This window comes from Rattus rattus, chromosome 8 (genome assembly GCF_011064425.1).
Source record: "Rattus rattus isolate New Zealand chromosome 8, Rrattus_CSIRO_v1, whole genome shotgun sequence".
Taxonomy (NCBI): Eukaryota; Metazoa; Chordata; class Mammalia; order Rodentia; family Muridae; genus Rattus; species Rattus rattus.
The window spans coordinates 17491254-17512415 of record NC_046161.1 but is presented as its reverse complement, the minus strand read 5'-3'; the positions used below and the strand labels follow the sequence as shown (position 1 = coordinate 17512415).

General features: G+C 50.9%; 2 protein-coding genes across 3 annotated transcripts; both read left to right on the top strand.

Moving 5' to 3' along the window:
• The first annotated feature begins 372 nt into the window (after positions 1 to 372).
• S1pr5 (sphingosine-1-phosphate receptor 5) lies at positions 373 to 2442 on the top strand. Its single transcript, XM_032910755.1, has one exon. It carries the CDS (start codon positions 522 to 524, stop codon positions 1722 to 1724), a length of 1203 nt encoding a protein of 400 aa, XP_032766646.1. The 5' UTR covers positions 373 to 521; the 3' UTR covers positions 1725 to 2442.
• Positions 2443 to 11057: 8615 nt separating this feature from the next.
• On the top strand, positions 11058 to 20205 carry Keap1 (kelch like ECH associated protein 1). 2 transcript variants are annotated; one of them, XM_032909788.1, is made up of 6 exons: positions 11058 to 11296; positions 12648 to 13333; positions 16268 to 16953; positions 18310 to 18515; positions 18824 to 19000; positions 19382 to 20205. In XM_032909788.1, the coding sequence occupies exons 2-6, from the start codon at positions 12695 to 12697 to the stop codon at positions 19546 to 19548; spliced, it is 1875 nt and encodes a 624-aa protein (XP_032765679.1). In that variant the 5' UTR covers positions 11058 to 11296; positions 12648 to 12694; the 3' UTR covers positions 19549 to 20205. The 2 variants fall into 2 exon arrangements, with proteins under 2 accessions (XP_032765679.1, XP_032765680.1); XM_032909789.1 differs by lacking the exon at positions 11058 to 11296 and adding an exon at positions 11327 to 11578.
• The last annotated feature ends 957 nt before the right edge of the window (positions 20206 to 21162 follow it).

Genomic DNA, 21162 nt, shown 5'->3' with positions numbered 1-21162 from the left:
ATCTCTCCAGCCCCTGTTTTTTATTTTTTAGTTCGCATATAGACCAGTGCGCAAATGCCAAGCACGGGGTTGATCCCTTGGTGCTGAAGTTGCAGGCGGTTTTGAGTTGTCTGATGTGGGTTCTGGGAACTAAACCCGAGTCTGGAATAGTGGCAAGAGATCTTAATCGTTAAGGTATCTCTCCAGGCTGAGGCTGGCTCTGAACGCCTGAACCTTTGCCTCTGCTTCCCAAATGCTAGAATTATAGGCCTGAGCCACCATGACTATAGGCTGGTCCTTCCAGATAGTCTCTGTGTGGAGTATCTATCTATATCCAGACATTTCTCCTCCGTCCTAAACCTTCTCAAGACCTTAAGGGGCGCGGTGGGGAGGCGCAGTGTTTGGGGACCCTCTTCCAGGGCTTTTCTTCAGGATTCCTAGATCCTGACTGTCCTTGCCTCCCGTAGACTTTTGCACAGTGCTCCCGTGGACATCTGGCAGGATACAGCAGCGACATCTCCGCGGCAGGCGGCGGACAGCCTATGGAGTCCGGGCTACTGCGGCCAGCACCGGTGAGCGAGGTCATCGTCCTTCACTACAACTACACTGGCAAGCTCCGGGGAGCGCGCTACCAGCCCGGGGCCGGCCTACGTGCGGACGCCGCAGTGTGCTTGGCTGTATGCGCTTTCATCGTGCTGGAGAACCTGGCTGTGCTCTTGGTGCTGGGCCGCCATCCTCGCTTCCATGCACCCATGTTCCTGCTCCTGGGTAGCCTCACCTTGTCGGACCTGCTCGCTGGGGCGGCCTACGCCACCAACATCCTGCTGTCCGGGCCGCTCACATTGCGCCTGTCGCCGGCGCTCTGGTTTGCGCGCGAAGGGGGTGTCTTCGTGGCGCTCGCCGCGTCGGTGCTGAGCCTCCTGGCCATTGCTCTAGAGCGCCACCTTACCATGGCCCGTCGTGGACCCGCGCCTGTCGCCAGTCGCGCTCGCACGCTGGCGATGGCGGTGGCCGTCTGGGGCTTGTCGCTGCTGCTGGGGCTGCTGCCCGCGCTGGGCTGGAACTGCTTGGGACGCCTGGAAGCCTGCTCCACCGTGCTGCCGCTCTACGCCAAGGCCTATGTGCTCTTCTGCGTGCTGGCCTTCCTGGTCATTCTGGCTGCCATATGTGCGCTCTATGCAAGGATTTACTGTCAGGTGCGGGCCAACGCGCGTCGCCTGCGGGCTGGTCCTGGGTCCCGTAGGGCCACGTCCTCCTCGCGATCCCGACACACGCCACGGTCGTTGGCCCTGCTCCGCACGCTTAGCGTGGTGCTCCTGGCCTTCGTGGCCTGCTGGGGACCTCTATTTCTCTTGCTATTACTGGATGTCGCGTGCCCAGCCCGCGCGTGTCCTGTGCTCCTGCAAGCCGATCCCTTCCTGGGTCTAGCCATGGCTAACTCGCTGCTGAATCCTATCATCTACACCTTCACCAACCGAGACCTGCGCCACGCGCTCCTGCGGCTGCTCTGCTGTGGTCGCGGACCCTGCAACCAAGACTCCTCCAACAGTTTGCAGCGATCCCCAAGTGCTGTTGGGCCTTCCGGTGGAGGTCTGCGACGCTGCCTGCCACCAACCCTGGATCGCAGCTCTAGCCCATCAGAACACTCGTGTCCCCAGCGGGACGGGATGGACACCAGCTGCTCCACCGGCAGTCCCGGAGCAGCAACCGCCAACCGGACCCTGGTGCCTGATGCTACAGACTGACGCTTCCCAACCTGCTGTCGCCCTTTGCAAGAGCAGACTGACTGTCCAAATAAGCGCATCATCTGTAGGAAATAGCCAATGACAGAGGGGACATACAAGAAAGAAGGGAAATGGTTTGACCACCCCATAACAGGAACAGACGAAAATGCACGTGGGGTCTGGCAAGGACAACAACAAAACGAAAGTGATGGGAAGGTATCCGGGTAGTGATGTAATCTGAGCTGGAACCCCTGAGGGAGGACCATTCGGTGTGGCTGCAGCGGAAATTGAGGAGCAGCAGAGCAGGGTGACAGGAGATGAAAGGGCAGGTTGTGGGAAGTCTTGTTGGTTCTGAGGGAGGCCTTCGGTTTGGCTCTGAGTGAAGTGGGAGCCGTAGAGAATTCTAAACAAAGGAGGGACTCGCCTGGATTCAGACCTCCACAGGTACCCTGTGACTACTGGAGTTCAAGGGGAACCGGGGAACCGCTGGAAGACACAGGGATAAAGGGGAGGCTCCAAATATTCTCAAAAGCAGGTGAAGCCTGGATAGAGTGCGCTAAGGGCTGGCAGAAGGAGTGGCTGGCTACAGAGTGAGGCAGAGCCGTGGGAAGGCGGCACGGTAAGCCTAGGTCCAAAAATTTGGCTCTGGAGACTTTGCCGGATATCAGCTACCAAAATTCCAGAGTGTGGACAGGCTCTTTATACAAACTACAACCACAATAAAAACAATTCAAGCGGCTGTCCGTACTGTGATCTTTCAGAGTAAACGCACCCATCTATTTATTTATTTTTTAAAGATGTATTTGTTTATTTTATTTTATGACTACACTGTAGCTGTCTTCAGACACAGCAGAAGAGGGCATCAGGTCTCATTACAGATGGTTGTGCGCCACCATGTGGTTGCTGGGAATAGAACTCAGGTCCTCTGGAAGAGCAGTCAGTGCTCTTAACCACTGAGCCGTCTCTCCAGGCCCCTCTATGTATTTTTTATTTTCCTCAGAAAGCTGTAACCATCATCTTTAAAAGTGCTTATTTATTGGGGTTGGAGAGATGGCTCAGCAGTTAAGAACACGTGTTGCTCTTGCAGGGGACCTGTGTTCCATTCCCAGCACCCAAACAATGATTCACAACCATTGGCAACGCCAGTTCCAAGGGATCTGATGCCCTCGTCTGACTTCCGGGGGTACCAGGCATGCACGTGGTACACAGAATGAATGTAGGCAAAGCTTCCATACACATAAACTAAATAAATCTTTGAAAAGTGTTTAAAATGGTTTTTTATCATTTGTTTATTTTGAGAGAGGCACTCACCACACAGACCCAGATGGCCTGCAAGTCTGGAGTGCTAGAATTGAAAGTATTTTATTTGAGTTGGAGGTCGCAGGATATGCCTTTACAGCAATGTCAGACCAGGCTAGCTTGGTCTACATAGTGAGACTGTGTCTTTAAAACATAAGAGACTCCCTGGAAGGTTCTTAAGTATTTTGTGCCTCTCTCTCTCTCTCTCTCTCTCTCTCTCTCTCTCTCTCTCTCTCTCTCTCTCTCTCTGTGTGTGTGTGTGTGTGTGTGTGTATATACCCACTGGTGAGGTCAAAGGACATCTTGCCTCGGCCGGTTCTCTCCTCCCGGCACAGGATCCTAAGGATCCAAGTCAGGCTATCATTCTCGAAGCAAACACCGTTATCCTCTGAGGCATATCATTGGCTCCACCATCCCACCCCCCTGTTTGGTTTGTTTGGTTTGGTTTCTCACTAATTATGACAAAAATCCCCTGATTTCCTATGGTGAAAAGTTCTTTTAGACCATTCATCATCAGCCTTCCCCAATCTGAGAACATCTCATCTGACTCACCCATCCTGCAAATAGTGCCCCCTCATGCCCACCCACCACTACCAACCCTGGCCCCTCTGCCCTGCCTCCCCGCCCCCACCTCCCGCAGACAGCATAAACTATTCATTAAACCTGCCTGTGATCTTGTCAACTTCGCCCAAGTTCCTCTGGTTGGACACAAGGTCCTTGACACCGATGATGCCGTTCCTCTGTGCCGTGGACTGGTCTACGGACTCATGTGGTTGGGCACATGGAGGCTGCTCTTGCGTGCCCCAGGTTCAGCACGAGCACACATCCCCGGGCCCCACACTGAGACGACGCTTCTTGTACCCAAGCTGACCTTAAACGTGCTACGAAGCCAAAAAACAACCTTGTGTATATACTTGTGAATTTTGTTTCCTGTGAGCAAAAGTGTGCCCTGCCGCACCTGACTTATGCTGTGCTGGGACGGAACCCATTTGGTAGATGAAGAAACGAATGCTGATTTCCCTCGCTCCAGTGTCTTAGTAAGGCTTACCTTTGGGGTCCCCATGACGACACTAAGACTCTCTGGAAGGTTCTGCATTGTTCCCTGTGTGGCAGTATAGAGCTCTGATTTGGGTTCATAAAAGACTTGCTCCCCATACCATCCCTAGAAGATCCCCAGATGCATTCATGACCCCTGGCACTTGCCTGGCTGGTGGGCAGGCACGGGGTGGTGGTGGTGGTGGTGGTGGCTGTGTGTGTGTGTGTGTGTGTGTGTGTGTGTGTGTGTGTGTGTGTGTGGGAAGGACGGTGCTAGTTGAGGTTTGTGCTGGGCATGTGTGGTGATGGCTCTGTGTGTGTGTGTGTGTGTGTGTGTGTGTGTGTGTGTGTGTGTGTGTGTGTGTGTGTGTGTGTGTGTGGGGGAAGAAGGGAAGGACGGACGCTGACTGAGGTTTAAAGTGCTGGGCGCCAACTTGCGTAGGTTTGGAAATTGCCTGGGTTCTGCTTCTGGCCGCTGGTTAAGGTACAGCGCGCTCCCTTGAGGCAATTCTGGGAACTGCAAGCAGCGTGGAAGCGGGTGGTGATGGGGGGATGAGCTCAGGCTGGGTCTGAAGCCAACTTGCTCAAAAAAATGAATCTTTCCTCCTGAAATTAGCGAAAAGCTGGTGGGGTGGGGGTAGGGGAGCACGGTCCGGCTGGCTCCCAGAAATCCTCCCCACAGTTCTCGTATCTTTCCTGGTGTGTTGGTTTGGTGGTTTGACAGTAGGGAACTTAGAGATTCGATACTAAATTTAAAAAGCACCCGGTTCCCTATTTAAACACTAAATTTAAAAAGCACTGTTGGGACTTGTGGAGAACTTCCAGACATACTCTGTGGGGAAATTACCTGAAACGTAAATCTTCCCCTGTCCCCCATTTCGATTTTGAAATAGGGTCTCACTATGTAGCGCAGGCTGCACTCACTATGTAGCTCAGGCTGTGCTCACTATGTAGCCAAGGATATCCTTTACTTTTCTGATCCTCCTCCCTCAGCTCCTGGGTGCGAGGGGGGGGGTTTACAGTGTGTCCCCTACTCAGCTGTCCCGCGTTATTGTTGTTTTGTTCAAATTATGAATAGAACAAAATAAGGTCTTACTATGCAGCCCTGGCTGGCCTAGAATTTGCTATGCGCCCAGGCTTGTCTCAAATTCACAGATGGGTCTCCATCTGTCTCTGCCTCTTGAGTTTTAAAATTAAAGGTATTCAACACCATGCCTGGCTTTACTTTTCCCCTCCAGAGTCTCACTGTGTGGTCTGGGCTGTTCTCAAACATTCAACCCTCTGCTTCAGACTCTCCTGTGATAATGTCTTTAAAAACCCTCCTTTTCTTCGACATTTATTAATTTGTTTTCTGACATAAGGTCTTGCTAGGCCAAGCAGGCTTACTGGAGGTAACCTTCCTGCTTCAGCACCCTGGCTGCTGGGATTATAGATGTGTCACCTCATTGTCATTTTTAGATTTATTTCCTTTTATGCACAGGAATACTTTGCTTGCCCGTATGTCTGTGCACCACCTATCTGCATGGTGCCCAGAGGTAAGAAGACAGCACTGGGCCTAGAATAGTCGTGATGGCTGTGAGCCATCGTGTGTGTGCAAGTGCTCTCAAACACTCATCCCTCCAACTCCTTTGGGTTTTTCAGTCAGGGTGTAGCCCTGGCTGTCCTGGAACTCACTCTGTAGACCAGGCTAGCCTCTGCCTCCTGAGTGCTGGGACTATAGGTGTGTGCCACCATACTCCTGCTTTCCAGCTCCTATTTCTAATACTTTTGTTTTGTTACAGGGTCTCTAAGTAGCCCAGGCTGGCCTGGAACTTTATTACTTCACTTCAGTGTGGGAGTTATAAACTATGTCAGCTCACCCAGCTTCTGTCTTTACTTTTTCCTTAAACTGGCAATGAAACTCAGTTTTTGAACATTCCAGGTGTTGGGTTCTAGCCTCTGCTGACTTTTTTCTTTTCTTTTCTTTTCTTTTCTTTTTTTTTTTTTTTTAAATATGAGTAAACTGTCTGACACACCTGAAGAGGGCATCAGGTTCCATTACAGATGGTTGTGAGCCACCATGTGGTTGCTGGGAATTGAACTCAGGACCCCTGGAAGAGCAGTCAGTGCTCTTAATCACTAAGCCATCTCTCCAGCCCTGCCTGCTTTTTTTTTTTTTTTAATTTCTAAGTATGTGTGTGTGTGTGTGTGTGTGTGTGTGTGTGTGTGTGTGTGTGTGTACATGGTTAGTAGGGGTGGGGCATGCGGGGGAACTGGAGCCACAGGCATATGTATCACGTGGTTGGTGTGCGTACTGGGATCTAGACTCTGGTCCTCTGATAGAGCAGTTAACTGCTCTTCACTGCTGAGTCATCTCTCTAGTCCTCTCTTTTGTTTTTTGTTTTTTTTTAAGATTTATTTATTTATATATTAATAAATAAATAAAGTGTACTCATATATATTAATATGAGTACACTGTAGCTGTCTTAGATACACCAGAAGAGGGCATCAGATCTCATTACAGATGGTTGTGAGCCACCCTGTGGGTGCTGGGATTTGAACTCAGGACCTCTGGGAGAGCAGTCGGAGCTCTTAACCATTGAGCCATTTCTCCAGCCCCTCTCTCTCTCTCTTTTTTTTTTTTTTTTTTTTTTTCTGGAGCTGGGGACCGAACCCAGGGCCTTGTGCTTGCTAGGCAAGTGCTCTACCACTGAGCTAAATCCCCAACCCTCCCCTCTCTTTTGTTTTTGAAATAATTTTGTGATACAGCCTTAGTTAGAGTTTTACTGCTGTGAACAGACACCGTGACCAAGGCAAGTCTTATAAATAACAACACTTAATTGGGGCTGGCTTACAGGTTCAAAGCTTACAGGTTCAAGGGTCACCATTATCATCAAGGGGGAGGCATTGCAGCATCCAGGCAGGCATGGTGCAGGCAGAGCTAAGAGGTCAGGTCTATATCTTCATCCAAGGAAGCCAGGAACAGACTGGGCCATCAACTGCCACCGAGGCTGCACCTTCACCAATGGCCTTCCATGGCCTCTCACAGTGCCCAGCCTCAGCTGCTCTTCATGACCCCTTCATGCCTTCAAAACCAGTACCACCTGGGTGACTCTTACACATTGCCAGGTCCAGCTTTAGCACGAGGTATAACCTTGGCTATATCTGGAACACAGTTTCTTTGTGGTCTCAGACAACACTTCCCAGAGGGTTTCACCTCAGTGATGCTGGTCTCCTCTTATTCACCGCTAATCTCTTAGCTCCAGCTGACCAGAATCAATTTTCCCAGTAGTCCCTTCTATTCTGGATTCTGAAGCCAGAGCCACATGGCCAAAGCTGCCGAGTTTTGCTCCTTGCTGGGGCTGGAACATGGCCCCTTTGTTCTATTACATTATCACCAGCTTTCAGTTTCCAACTCCTTCACTGTCTAAGCTTGGCTGTCCTGGAACTTGCTCCGTTGATTGACTTTGAACTCAGAGCCTGTCTGCAGCCTGTCTCCTAAACACTGGGATTAAAGGTGTGGTCTACTAAGACTGGATTTAAGTTTTTCTTCACCTAGAATTTACTTTGTTTTAGACTGACCTTGAACTCAGAGATCTGCTTGTCTTTGCCCCCTAGGATTAAAGGTTTGTACTAAGTTGCCTGGAGCTAATTTAGCTGGGTGGGATCTTGCCCCAAGGTCACTACTCCCTCAATTCAATTTAATATCCTCCAACACAGGAGTCAGCTCCATTCACTTCCTGGTGCCCCTTTAATACTGGAACCATAGGTTTTATATTTTTTTCCTTTCTCAACTTGCTCCTTTTCATTAAAATGCTCTTCATAGAATGAACTTTAGGGGGTTGGGGATTTAGCTCAGTGGTGGTGGCTTGCCCTAGCAAGCGCAAGGCCCTGGGTTCGATCCCCAGCTCAAAAAAGGAAAAAAAAAAAAAAAAAAAAAAAGAACATGACTGCTGTTCCAGAGGACCTGAGTTCAAATCCCAGCACCCACATGGTGGCTCACAACCATCTGTAATGGGATCTGGTGCCCTCTTCTGATGTGTCTGAAGACAGCTACAGTGTACTCATAAATAATAAATAAATCTTTAAAAAAAAGAGAGTAGGGGGTTGGGGATTTAGCTCAGTGGCAGAGCCCTTGCCAAGGAAGGACAAGGCCCTGGGTTCGGTCCCCAGCTCCGGAAAAAAAAAAAAAAAAAAAAAAAAAAAAGAGAGTAAACTTTAGTAACTACACAGCAGAATTTACACCAGGGTTTTTGAGACTTCCTTTTTCAAAACAATTAATAAAAATCTCTTTTCCTTAGCCTCAGGTAGACTCTTCAGACAAGAGCAAAAAAGCAACCACATTTTTCATCAAAATACCACATTCTGAAATTCTTCTTCTGTGAAACCTCTTGGGCCAGGTCAGCACAATTCAAATCACTCCCAGCAACAGTCTTCCATATTCATAGTATGATAGCCCATTAAGCCCCATTTAAAGCATTCCACTGCTTTCCAAATCCAAAGTCCCAAAATCCACATTCTTCCAAACAAAAGCACGGTCAGGCCTATCACAGCAATACCCCAGTCCCTGGCACCAAATTCTTTCTGTCTTAGGGTTTTATTGCTGTGAACAGACACCATGACCAAGGCAAGTCTTATAAGGACAACATTTAACTGGGGCTAGCATACATTCTGAGGTTCAGTTCAGTGTCATCAAGGCGGGAGCATGGCAGCATCCAGACAGGCATGGTGCAGGAGGAGCTGAGAGTTCTACATCTTTCTCTGAAGGCTGCTAGTGGAAGACTGACTTCCAGGCAGTTGGGTGAGGGTCTTAAGCCCACACCCAGAGAGACATACATACTCCAACAAGGCCACACCTCCTAATAGTGCCACTCCCTGGGCACCACACACACCACGCACACAAACCATCACACACAAGGTCTCATTGTTATCCAAGCTGTCCTTGAACCAGTCATTCTTCTGCTTCAGCTACTTCCAGATTAGCTGAATTTTCATGCCTTCATCTCCAGGTCCAGCTCCATCTTGCTTCTTTTAACTGGCTGTATAGTATTTCACACTACAGAAATACCACCCAGGTATTGAGTCAGAAGCCTACAAAAAAATGTAGGAGTTGGGCGAGTCCTTTGACAGTTAAACTGTTATACAATCATGGCTGTAGCTGTGTGAATGAGCCTTGATAAATCTCCACAGCCAGCTCATGGGGCCTGGAGACTTGACTTTGAGAGACAGAAATTGTGGTCTTAGCCACCAGGGCAGGAATCCCAACACCTACATCATAGCTGAGTGTGGTGAGACGCCACCTCTGGAGAAGGCTGGAATTGCAGTTTTATTGAACATAGGAAAGGTCGAATTCATGTGGTGTCTCCAGGAACTTCCCACACCGATCAACATCGTTTCCACCGGATACTTCTTTATTCAGATGATAAGTATAAATAATTACTTAAAATTATATAGCAAAGTGTGGTGTCTATATTAAAAATGCCAGCACTTGGGAGACTGAGGCAAGAGAATTACTGTGTGTTCAAGGCCAGTCTGGGCTACAAAGTGAAATCCAGCCTCAAACATATATAAGTAAAACTGGGACTGGAGAGATAGCCCAGCAGTTAAGAGCACTGGCTGCTCTCCCAGAGGACCTAGGTTCAATTCCCAGCACCCACATGGCAGTTCACAACCATCTGTAACTCCCGTTCCAGGGGATCCAGTATGCACCCTTATACAGACATACATGTAGGCAAAACAGCAATGAACATGAAATTAAAAATAAATTAAAAGAAAAAACCCAGAATACACATTTGTAATCCCAGCATTGGAGAGATGGAGGCAGGAGACTGAGAGTTCAAAGCTAGCCTGGGCTAAAAATGACATCTTGTCTGTACCAATCAGTCAAATAATATTAAATTTTTTTATTTATCTTTATTTTATGTGTATGGGTGCTTTGTCTTCATGGTTGTGGTGGTTGTGGAGGCCAGAAAAAGGGTATGGGATCCCCTGTAACTGGAGTTATAGGCGTTCATTTTGACCCTAATACCAGTTCTGGGAATTGAACCTGGGTCCTCTGAAAGAGCCGTCAGTGCTGTAATCACTGAGCCATCTCTCCAGCACCAATAATAACTTTATTTTCCAAAATTAATTTATGTGTGCATGTGGAGGTTGGAGGACAACTTGGAGGAGTAAGTTTTTTACTACCACGTGAGAAACAGGGATGGAACTTAGTTGCCAGAATTGGCCAAATCTTATAGGTCAAGAAAATAATTTTCTCTCATAAATGCCTTTGTAGCAAATAAGTATCTCTTATCATATATATATATATATATATATATATATATATATAATGAGAAATGCAAAGAAAGGCAATTCTGGGCATTCCAACTCTCCAACACCCTCAGATGAATGCCACACCTCTCCTCATGAAAAAATGACTACAGAGAGAGGAGAGAGGAGAGTGGGCTACTGTTGCACCTTGCAGGCTCCACATAGGGGAAGAGAATCAGTTTCTGCCAGTTGTCCCCCGACCTCTACACACAAGCATACACACAAATAAATTAATGTACACAAAGCCCTGCGTGGTGTCACAGCCTTTAAACCCCCCCACCCCAGCCCACCCCCGCACGCAGGAGGCAGAGCCAGAGGCAGAACCAGAGGCAGAGGCCAGCCAGGGCTATGTAATGAGGCCAGTCTCAAAAAAGAAGTTATAAGGCTGGGGTGCTGGCTCAGCAGTTAAGAGTACCTGCTGCTCTTGCAGAGGACCAGAGTTCAATTCCCCCTCTCCACAGGGTGGATAACCTGTAACTTTAGGGGACACTGCACGCCCACGGGGCACAGACATACACGCAGGCAAAACACCCACACACATAAAGTAAAATGCGAATTGAAATATAAACCATTAAAAAGTTATTTTAAAGGAAGATCTGTATCTCAACCAGGTAGATAGGTCTGGCTGGGCCGGGTAGGGTGTGGGAGGGTCCGCTGGGGCAGGTTCAGCTAGAGGCGTACTGGACAGCCTAACCCGGAGGCAGGCTCCTAGGGCCGCCCAGACCCACGCCCTGCTCCCTCCGCCCGGCACCTGCAGGAAGGGCTGGAACCGCCTCTGCGTGCCCGCCGCCTGTTTCCGCCCTCCCGCTCCTCCCACGCGTGCCGCCCGGGACCCCGCAGCACCGCTGCCCCGATCCGAGGCCCCCCTGGCTGCCCTCGGCTCCTCCCGGAAGCACGGCGCGTGGCGGCCCGGCGGTGCGGATTGGACGCGTGGCACCAACAGAGACACCCGGGGGGGTGGGACGGAGGTGAGCGAGCGCCCGCGGAGGATGCGGTGGGGAGCCAGCTCCGGGCGCCGCCCGCGGTCGCGCGTGGGGACGTGCACGCGGTGGGGGGAAGCTCGTGACCCCTCCAAGTGCGCACCCGCCGCCCAGCCCGTGCACCCGCGTAGGGTGGTGGCCGAGGCGAGTCGAGGGTAGGGGTCGCCCGCGGCCGGCGCCCCGGGACTCTTATTGTGACAGGGTGGTGCGCTGTGCTTAGTCACCGTGACCCGCGCGGCGGAGGCGGAGGCAGAGCGCGGCCATGGCGGGGTGAGTGCGCCGCTCCGGGCCGCGGCCCGGGACCAGGCCCTGCGGGCTCTCCAGGCGTCAGGGCTGCGCCTCCGAGCGTTAGGGAGGCCGCTGGAGCAGGCACCGGGTACCGGGTGGCTGCTGCTCAGCCTCCTGCGCAATGCCAGGCCCGAGCTCTGGCAGTGTGGTCACGCGTGACAGTCGCTCACTTACTGGGGCCCCTGGAGCATTTCATCGTCGTTCCCCCCCATGGTGATCTAGTAGACATAACATTGGGGGACGCGACTCCAGGCTGAGCCCCAGAATCTGGGGAGCCAGCTGCAGGCCCTCTCTGTGTCCCCACATCTCCTTTGAAAGCATAACTCCTGTCCTGACCCCAGGTCTCCAAGGGTCTCCTGAATCCCTCACCGTGGGTGTTCCAGGGGCTGCACACTCTGCCCAGGGCCTTGGTGCTCGCCTAGTGTTTTCTATACAGACCTTGCTTTATTTTCAGGCCTTTTCTGTCTTCCTGCTGTGTCCCTGGAGCTCAGAACTGTTGCAAGTATAAATGGCAGGCTCTGTAAATTTTGGTGAGGTGTTGAAGAAAGGAATTTGACATGAAGGGAAGGGGAAGGGAAGCATGGCTGGAACTGAGTGAAGAGGTCGAGAAGGGGGTGTGGAGTTTTACAGGCCATTGAGGAGCTGGGTTTCCACTCTTGGGCTCTGGGATAGGTGTTGGGTGATTCTGAGCAGGAAAAGGAACGTGATATGTCCTGAAGGCCGGTGATTTGAGGAGAAGTTAGTTTGAATGGAGCCGGGTGTGTCCAGTTCACTTGGCTTGACAAAAACTGCTCTAGAAATCATTGCTTAGTCTTAAAAAAAAAAAAAGAAAAAGAAAAAGAAAAAGAAAAAATTAAAAGCTTGGCTAGATATGGTGATACAAACTGTAGTCCCAGTACACGGGAGGAAACAGCCTTGTTTACATAGTGAGTTTGAAGCCAGCCTAGGCTAAGACCCTGTCTCAAAAGAAAACAAGAAACAAAAAAAATAAATAAATAAAAATGTGGCAGGGTCTGGCCTAACCCAGCCCTGTACTCTTCCCTCCTTCCAGGCCCCTAATCGCTAGTGGTGGAACTGTATCTTGTCATCAGGAACCCCATGCAGCCCGAACCCAAGCCTAGCGGGGCTCCCCGCAGCAGCCAGTTCCTGCCCCTGTGGTCAAAGTGCCCGGAGGGGGCAGGGGACGCGGTGATGTATGCATCCACGGAGTGCAAGGCGGAGGTGACGCCCTCGCAGGATGGTAACCGAACCTTCAGTTACACACTAGAGGATCACACCAAGCAGGCTTTTGGTATCATGAACGAGCTTCGGCTGAGCCAGCAGCTCTGTGACGTGACCCTGCAGGTCAAATATGAGGACATCCCAGCTGCCCAATTCATGGCCCACAAAGTGGTGCTGGCCTCCTCCAGCCCAGTCTTTAAAGCTATGTTCACCAACGGGCTTCGGGAGCAGGGCATGGAGGTGGTGTCCATTGAAGGCATCCACCCCAAGGTCATGGAGAGGCTAATTGAGTTCGCCTACACGGCCTCCATCTCCGTGGGCGAGAAGTGTGTGCTGCATGTGATGAACGGGGCGGTCATGTACCAGATTGACAGCGTGGTCCGAGCCTGCAGCGACTTCCTCGTGCAGCAGCTGGACCCCAGCAACGCCATCGGCATCGCCAACTTCGCCGAGCAGATCGGCTGCACGGAACTGCACCAGCGTGCCCGGGAGTATATCTACATGCACTTCGGGGAGGTAAGACCTGGGGTTTGGGCTCAGTTGTCACAAGAAGTGGGATGGGCCAGCATGGTGCTCTCCGAGGCTGGAGCAGCCATTCAAGGCTGGAGGAAGACTTCTTTTTTTCTTCCTCCTTTTCTCCATAGGGTCTCATGTAGCTCAGGCTGGCCCTAATCTGGTTGTGTATCTGAGGATGGTTTTAAGTTCCTGATTCCTGTGTCAGTCTCCCAAGTACTGTAGTCACAGACTCCCAGTATCCTTAAGAGGTACTGGGAATGGAACACAGAGCCCCAGGACTTGGTTTTACTTTTGTTTTTAAATCTTTTTTTAAAAATTCATTTACCTTTATTTTGTGTGCATTGTTGTTTTGCCTGAATGTTTTTCTATGTGAAAGGGTCAGGTCTTGGAGTTACAGACAGTTGTGGGCTGCCACGTGGGTGCTGGGATTTGAACTCTGGTCCTCTGGAAGAGCAGTCAGTAGTGCGCTCAACTGCTGAGTCATCTCTCCAGCACCTTAGATTTTATTTTTTTGGCAGACTTCTCTAGCTGAGGCTTTTTTTGTTTTTCTTTTACTTTTGTTTTTTGAGACAGAGTTTCTCTGTGTAACAGTCCTGTCTGTTCTGGACCTCAATTTGTAGACTGGCCTGGCCTTGAACTAACAGAGATCCACCTGCCTCAGTAATTAAAGGTGTGTACCACCACACCTGGCTATTGAAACTATTGTTTTTTTTTTTTTTTTTTTTTTTTTTTTGGTTCTTTTTTTTTGTTTTGTAAGCGCTCTACCGCTTAAATTTTTTTTTTTTAAGTCCTGAAAAAAAATATACATATACACACAAATATATATATTATATATTTGTGTGTATGCTGTCACTAATCTTGTGTGGAAGTCAGAGAACAAATAGCAGGAACTGGCTCTCTCTTGCTACCTTATGTATGTTTCTAGGTTAAACTCAGATCATAGGGCCTGGCAGAAAATGCCTTTACCCTCAAAGCCACATTGCTGGACTGAAAACTCAGCTTCTGAGCCCCTAGTCCAAATGCAGAGAGCATCAGGTGAGGATGTGCCCTCCTGGTGCCTCAGCAGCTTGGTCTCTTTGGTGTTAAAAATAGTGATGGCCAGCCTGGGCTATACAGTGAGACCCTGTCTAAAAAAAGTGGGGTGTGTGGGTGTATATGTGCATACGTATTGGTGTACACCTTTAATCCCAGCACTCAGAAGGCAGAGGCAGGTAGATCTGAGTTCAAGAGTTCAAGGATAGCCTGATCTACACAGAGGGAGTCCCAAGACAGCCAGGGCTACACAGAGAAACCCTCGGAGTGCGATTGAACAGGCAGTCAATGGTACCCACCAACCTCACACATGCAGTCTCCAGCTTTGCTTGGCTTTTCCTGGGTTCACATGGTATTGCTTTCATTTTCATTTCTGAATACAGGAAGTCCTCAAGGGAAAGTAATAGGGCAGTTCTTGGGGAAAGCCAGTCAACAGCAGCCTTGGCTCTGGGTGGCAGTGACTAGAAAGGTCCCCTGGACATGACTGCATTCTGAATATCACCAACCCAAACCCCAAGTCTGAAATGCTTCAAAAGCTTTTGAACACCATGTGTCGTTCTCGAGTGGACAGTTCCACACCTGACCTCACAAGATGGGTGGCGGGCACATCAAGCCTAGTGCATAAATCTTTGGAGGGCCGATGTGCTCCTGGATTGGTAGAACCCTTCCCCAGCCTGTGCGAAGCCCTGGGTTCCATCCACCCCTCACATAAACCAAGTGTGACTGCCCACACTGTTAGTCCCAGCACTGGGGAGGCAAAGGCAGGCAGAGCTGTGAGTTGGAGGCCAGCCTGCTCCGCGTAACAAGTTCCAGGTCAGGTAAACACACACGCACAGCCTTCAGGCTGTGTAAGGTCAGTATGAATCAGCATGAATGTATTTTGTTTATTCATTTAGATTTTTGAGACAGCAGGTTGTCATAGCCCAGGCTTTTGTCTGAAACCCAAGATTCTTGTGTGTCAGGTTCCCCGGTGCCGAGACTCGACACGGACCTTGGTGGCTCACTTGAAGTTTATACCATACTCTCATTCCCGAGTTGTCTCCTCATCTCTGCCAAGCCGTAAGGCTCCCTATCATTTTATATTTTATTTTATTAATTTAAAATTTTGATTGTGTTTATTTCGGGGGCAATGTATGTGCCACAGTTCATGCGGAGATCAGAATACTACTGCACAAGTTGATTCCTTCCAGCATGAGTCCTGGGGGGAGTTAAACAAACAAAACAAAGAAACAAACAAACCCAGTGCCTTTCGGAGCTGGTGAGGGCACTCACTGCCAAGCCAGAAGACCAATCCCAGAGACCACAAGGTGGAAGGTGAGATCCTACCCATCAGACATGAGCTGTCGCACACCTCCCATACATACCCAATAAACCAATAAATGTAATTAAATGTAATTTAAAGTACTTTTTTTTTTCCGGGGCTGGGGACCGAACCCAGGACCTTGCGCTTCCTAGGCAAGCGCTCTACCACTGAGCCAAATCCTCAACCCCTAAAGTACTTTCTTAAGAGAGGGTCTTATTATGTAGAACAAGTGGCCTGGAGCTCACAGACATCTCCTGCCTCTCCCTTCCAAGTGGCCATTAGTCCAATGCTGGGATTAAAGCCAGACTAGGTTCAATTATTTGTTTATTTTGAGACAGGATCTTATTATGTTGTCCTACCTGATCTAGAACTGGCTTATGTAGACCAATCTGGCCTTGAATTCAGACACCCTTGTTCCTCTGCCTTCCGTGGGATAGGGGATTATAGGAGTGTGCCACTACACCTAGCTATATTTTTTTTTAAAAATTAAAACCAAAATCAATACAGGCGCCTAAAGATACCACACTGTGTGGCCCGTGTGATGCCAGTGTATGGGTGCTCGGCCAGGAGGGCTTCCTTCTCACCTGAGCTCCCTGCAGGTGGCCAAGCAGGAGGAGTTCTTCAACCTGTCACACTGCCAGCTGGCCACGCTCATCAGCCGCGATGATCTGAACGTGCGCTGCGAGTCCGAGGTGTTCCATGCGTGCATCGACTGGGTCAAATACGACTGCCCGCAGCGGCGCTTCTACGTGCAGGCACTGCTACGGGCCGTGCGCTGCCACGCTCTCACGCCACGCTTCCTGCAGACACAGCTGCAAAAGTGCGAGATCCTGCAGGCCGACGCGCGCTGCAAGGACTACCTGGTGCAGATCTTCCAGGAGCTCACGCTGCACAAGCCCACACAAGCGGTGCCCTGCCGGGCGCCCAAAGTGGGCCGCCTCATCTACACTGCGGGCGGTTACTTCCGACAGTCGCTCAGCTACCTGGAGGCCTACAACCCGAGCAATGGCTCCTGGCTGCGCCTGGCAGACCTACAGGTGCCCCGCAGTGGGCTGGCGGGCTGCGTGGTGGGCGGGCTGCTGTATGCTGTGGGCGGCCGCAACAACTCTCCGGACGGTAACACTGATTCCAGCGCCCTGGACTGCTACAACCCCATGACCAACCAGTGGTCGCCCTGTGCCTCTATGAGCGTGCCGCGCAACCGCATCGGGGTGGGGGTCATAGATGGCCACATCTACGCAGTCGGGGGTTCCCACGGCTGCATCCACCACAGCAGCGTGGAGAGGTGAGCACCGGAGGCCCTAAGGGACAGTACGTGTTCTTGTCCCTGCCTCCACGTGAGGTTGAGCGGCTGGGATGTTTGTCCTCAGTGTCCAGAGTTGGGAAATCCTGGAAGGGGCTGTCCCAAACCTAAAGGAGTCATAGCACACTGAGGACAGCAGGAGTTACTATAGTATGTGAATTATGTTGTGCTGTTTATAATTAGTTAAAATGTATCATCTGAACAGGGATGTAGTTAAGTGGTAGTGCCCTGGTCTCTTTCTTGAATCCAGGGTTTAAGGTCTCATCTCCAACACTGCCAAAAGAGAGGGAGAAAAAGGAAGGCAAAGGCCTGGGGTGTGACTCGGCTGGGGTGTGGTAGTGCACACCAGCTCTCATCCCAGCCCTTGGGAGGTCGAGGGAGCAGGATCGGAAGTCAAGATTCTCTTTGGCTGTATGGCAAGTTCAAGGCCAGCCTGGGATATGAGACCCTGTCTCAAGACAGACAACCCCCTCCTTCCTGTACCCCCTCCCCCCAACACATAAATTTAGGGCTTGGAGCAAGGGTAAGAAAATGAGAAAAGTTTAAATTTTGTATTTGTAGTGCTGGGAATAGAACCTAGGACTTTGTGCATAGGCCAGCCATCCCCCCCTAACCCCATCCATAGCCTGAAAATGGACTTTTAAACAAATGCCCTAGGGGCCTCTAATGTGTGTGGTCTGTGAATAGGATGGTGGGATGATGCCTCCCTGAGCGGCCGCTTTCAAGGAGGACAGGGACACTATTAATAACTCCAGGAACACAGGTATGGACTGGACGCTGCTGGGCCGACCGGGACGCATTCACCCCATTTCTGATCTTGTTGCTTGGAGGAGAAGCGCCTGGGAGAACCAGTTAGACTTCTGGAGTCCTACCCCACATTTCCGTAGCAAATCTTGCTTGTAGTGTAAGGCAGGGAGTTCACTAGGGGTGAAGCGCAGGGCACTGCAGCCGGGAAGGATAAAGCTGCCTAGGCTTAAGGGAATTGCTGTTGCTTTCATAACTGGTAACAGTGAGCCTCGGTTTCTTCCTCTGGAAACTGAGCTGCCGACTCCCCCTCACTTCTGCTGATCCCACACACTTCTTGAGAGAAGTAGAGATCAGAGCCAGGCATGGTGCTGCACATCCTTCATCCCAGCACAGGGTGACCGGGTGACCGAAGCAGGAGACCACCGAAGCAGGAGACCACGGAGAGTTCAAGGCTAGCTTGGACTATATAACAAGATTCTATCTACAAAAAAAAAAATATTAAAAATACAAAGTGCTGGTAGACGGTGGACCTCAGTGTGAGGAAGTCCAGCGGTAGCCTGGGGTGACCACGGTGCATCATGTCCTTCGCAGATATGAGCCAGATCGAGACGAGTGGCACCTAGTCGCGCCAATGTTGACGCGGAGGATCGGCGTGGGCGTGGCAGTGCTCAACCGCTTGCTGTATGCAGTGGGGGGCTTTGATGGGACTAACCGCCTTAACTCGGCAGAATGTTACTACCCGGAGAGGAATGAGTGGCGGATGATTACACCAATGAATACCATCCGGAGCGGGGCCGGTGAGTGGGGCACGGAGTAAAGACACACCCAACCCACGAGGAGCTTCCTTTCTCTGCGCTCCTCGCTGTAGCCCAGGAATCTATAACCCTCCTCCCTTCCAGCTTTTACTGTTTTGTTAGAGTCAGAGTCATTACAACTAAGGCTGTCCTGGAAGTCCTTATGTAGATGAGGGTGATTTTGAACTCGATCCTCCTACCCCAGCTTCTCCAGTGCTAGAGGGAAGGGGTAGGTTGCTAAGGTCCCTTGTTCAGTGGCACCGCTCCGAGACCAGCCTCACGGCGACTCCCACCTTGCGCTTTTCGTTTAGGGGTCTGTGTGCTGCACAGCTGCATCTATGCCGCAGGAGGCTACGATGGGCAGGACCAGCTGAACAGCGTGGAACGCTACGACGTGGAGACAGAGACCTGGACTTTCGTAGCCTCCATGAAGCATCGCCGGAGCGCGCTGGGGATTGCTGTGCACCAGGGCAGGATCTACGTCCTCGGTGAGGCCCTCAGAGGCCGGGTCAGGGTGAAAAACACACTTAAGTGTCCTTATCTTTTCTTTTTCAAGTTTTGGTGCTGAGTATATAGAAGCCAGAGACTCCCGAATGCTTGGCAAGTGTTCTTTAATTGTGCCACGCCCCACTGGGGTATTCTGGGCAGCCGCTCTACCACTGAGCCCCCCCCCCCAACACTTCCTACCCTGCACCTCACCTTCACTGGGAAGTCTAGGTAGGAGCTTTACCACTGAGCCACATTCCACCCCCTCCCTATCCATCACAAACAGGTGGCTTCTTTTCCCTTCTGGTTTCTGCTGCCTTTTTGTGGGTGCATAATGGGCTGAGCCCTCTGAGGGGTGACCATTCTCTTCACTCTCCCTGCAGGAGGCTACGATGGCCACACTTTTCTGGACAGTGTGGAATGCTATGACCCAGACACTGATACCTGGAGTGAAGTGACCCGCTTGACATCTGGCCGCAGCGGGGTGGGTGTTGCTGTCACCATGGAACCCTGTCGGAAGCAAATTGATCAACAAAACTGTACCTGCTGAAGCACTTGGACTACCTGAGCACTGGCCACAGGACAGAAGCTGTGCATCGCTGCTGTCTCTGTACTAAAGAAAAAGGAAGCAAAACCACAAACAAAACACAGGGCAGAAGAGGCAGCAGAACAAGCCATGCCTTCTTCCACGAAGGGCGGCCGGGATGCCTTGTAAAGGACCTTGTGGAAGACCAGAACTGAAATCCATGGGCCCTTCTGTCATAGCCCCTGGAGCATCCAAGTCTGCAGTCTGGGATGGGGTATGGGAGGGCACCCTCGCAGGTGAGAGGCCCCTGAACTCCTACCACCCACACCCAGACCCCCTTTCAGGGGGGACAGGCAAAGCAGGAAGGTCACATGTGTTTTCTTTGGTTCCTGCAACTTGGTGATCAATTCCAGGGGACAAGGGAAAGAAGGAACAGGTGAGGCCAAGGGGCAGAGGCTCCCTCTGGAGATGGGGCCCAGGGACAAACCTGCAGAGCAGCCTCTGGGCTGTAAGCCCTGGACACTTATTTTGTTAAATAGCCCTGTAACTTTCCCATGAGAATAAAAAATGGAGTAGGCAGTGCCTTGCACACCGGTCCTCAGAGGGCAGTGGAATCCCTCAGGGAGAGACAGCTCTGCTATTGAAATACACGCAGATCCTGATCGGGGCTGGCATCTGAAACCTGTCTGTTGTCTCTGCTTACAGTTGTGCATTCTGCTCATCTAGGGCATCCTGCTCCCTTGTGGGACACATAGTTGTCTGTCTGTTTCGGGGTATTAGAAGCCAATGACCCAACTTCTGTGCCACTTCTCCTGGGGCCTCCTGTCTTTTGCTTTGAGACCAGAGCTCATGTAGTCCAGGATGGCCTTCAATTCAGACCCTGAACTCCTGGCCCTGCCGCCTGCCCCAGCCTCCTGAGTTATACCTGTGTACCACCATGCCTGGTTCCTGCTTCTCCTCTGTATCTAAGCAGGAAAATAAAGATTTCTGGGACATTGGGTATGGTATGGCTCAGTGGCTCAGAGCTAACCTGGCATGTATGAGCCCTGGGTTCCATCCCTAACACCTCTAAGCTGGGCATCATGGATCACCCTGTAATGCTAGCAGCAGGGGGCAGAACCACCGATAAATTCAGCATCATCCTGGCATAAACACGTAACCAATGCAAGGCCAGCCTTGCCAACTGGACCTCGTTTCAGAGTAATGGCCGGGCAGTGGCCGCACTTTGGAGGCAGAGGCAAGCAAATCTCTCCCAAGTTTGAGACCAGCCTGGCCTCCAAAGTGAATTCCAGGATAAGCAGGGCTGTTATACAGAGAAGCTGTCTCAAGAAAAGAAAACGAAGCCAACGAAGCAAGCAGAAAGCATGTGCCGCCATGCTGGGCTCTGGGTGTTTTTAAAGCACCAGGAGAAAGGAGGCTCGGGGTCGTGCTGGGCTCCCTGGAGCTGGAGGTGGCTCAGCAGTTACGAGCACTTGCTGCTTTTCCAGGGGCTCAGCTTTTGTTCCCAGTACTCATGTTGGGGGCTTCAGACACCTGTACCTCTATCTCCAATGGCTCCCCTTTCAGTTCCCTTAGATGTCTCAGCGCCTAAAGTATAGCTTGGAATAGTAGCACCGACCTGTAACCCCAGTGACGGGA

Coding starts and splice junctions, on each gene's coding strand:
- S1pr5 (XM_032910755.1), top strand. CDS start 522: ATGGAGTCCGGGCTACTGCGGCCAGCACCGGTGAGCGAGGTCATCGTC.
- Keap1 (XM_032909788.1), top strand. CDS start 12,695: ATGCAGCCCGAACCCAAGCCTAGCGGGGCTCCCCGCAGCAGCCAGTTC. Junction 13,334..16,267: donor TCTACATGCACTTCGGGGAG/GTAAGACCTGGG, acceptor AGCTCCCTGCAG/GTGGCCAAGCAGGAGGAGTT. Junction 18,516..18,823: donor TACCATCCGGAGCGGGGCCG/GTGAGTGGGGCA, acceptor CTTTTCGTTTAG/GGGTCTGTGTGCTGCACAGC.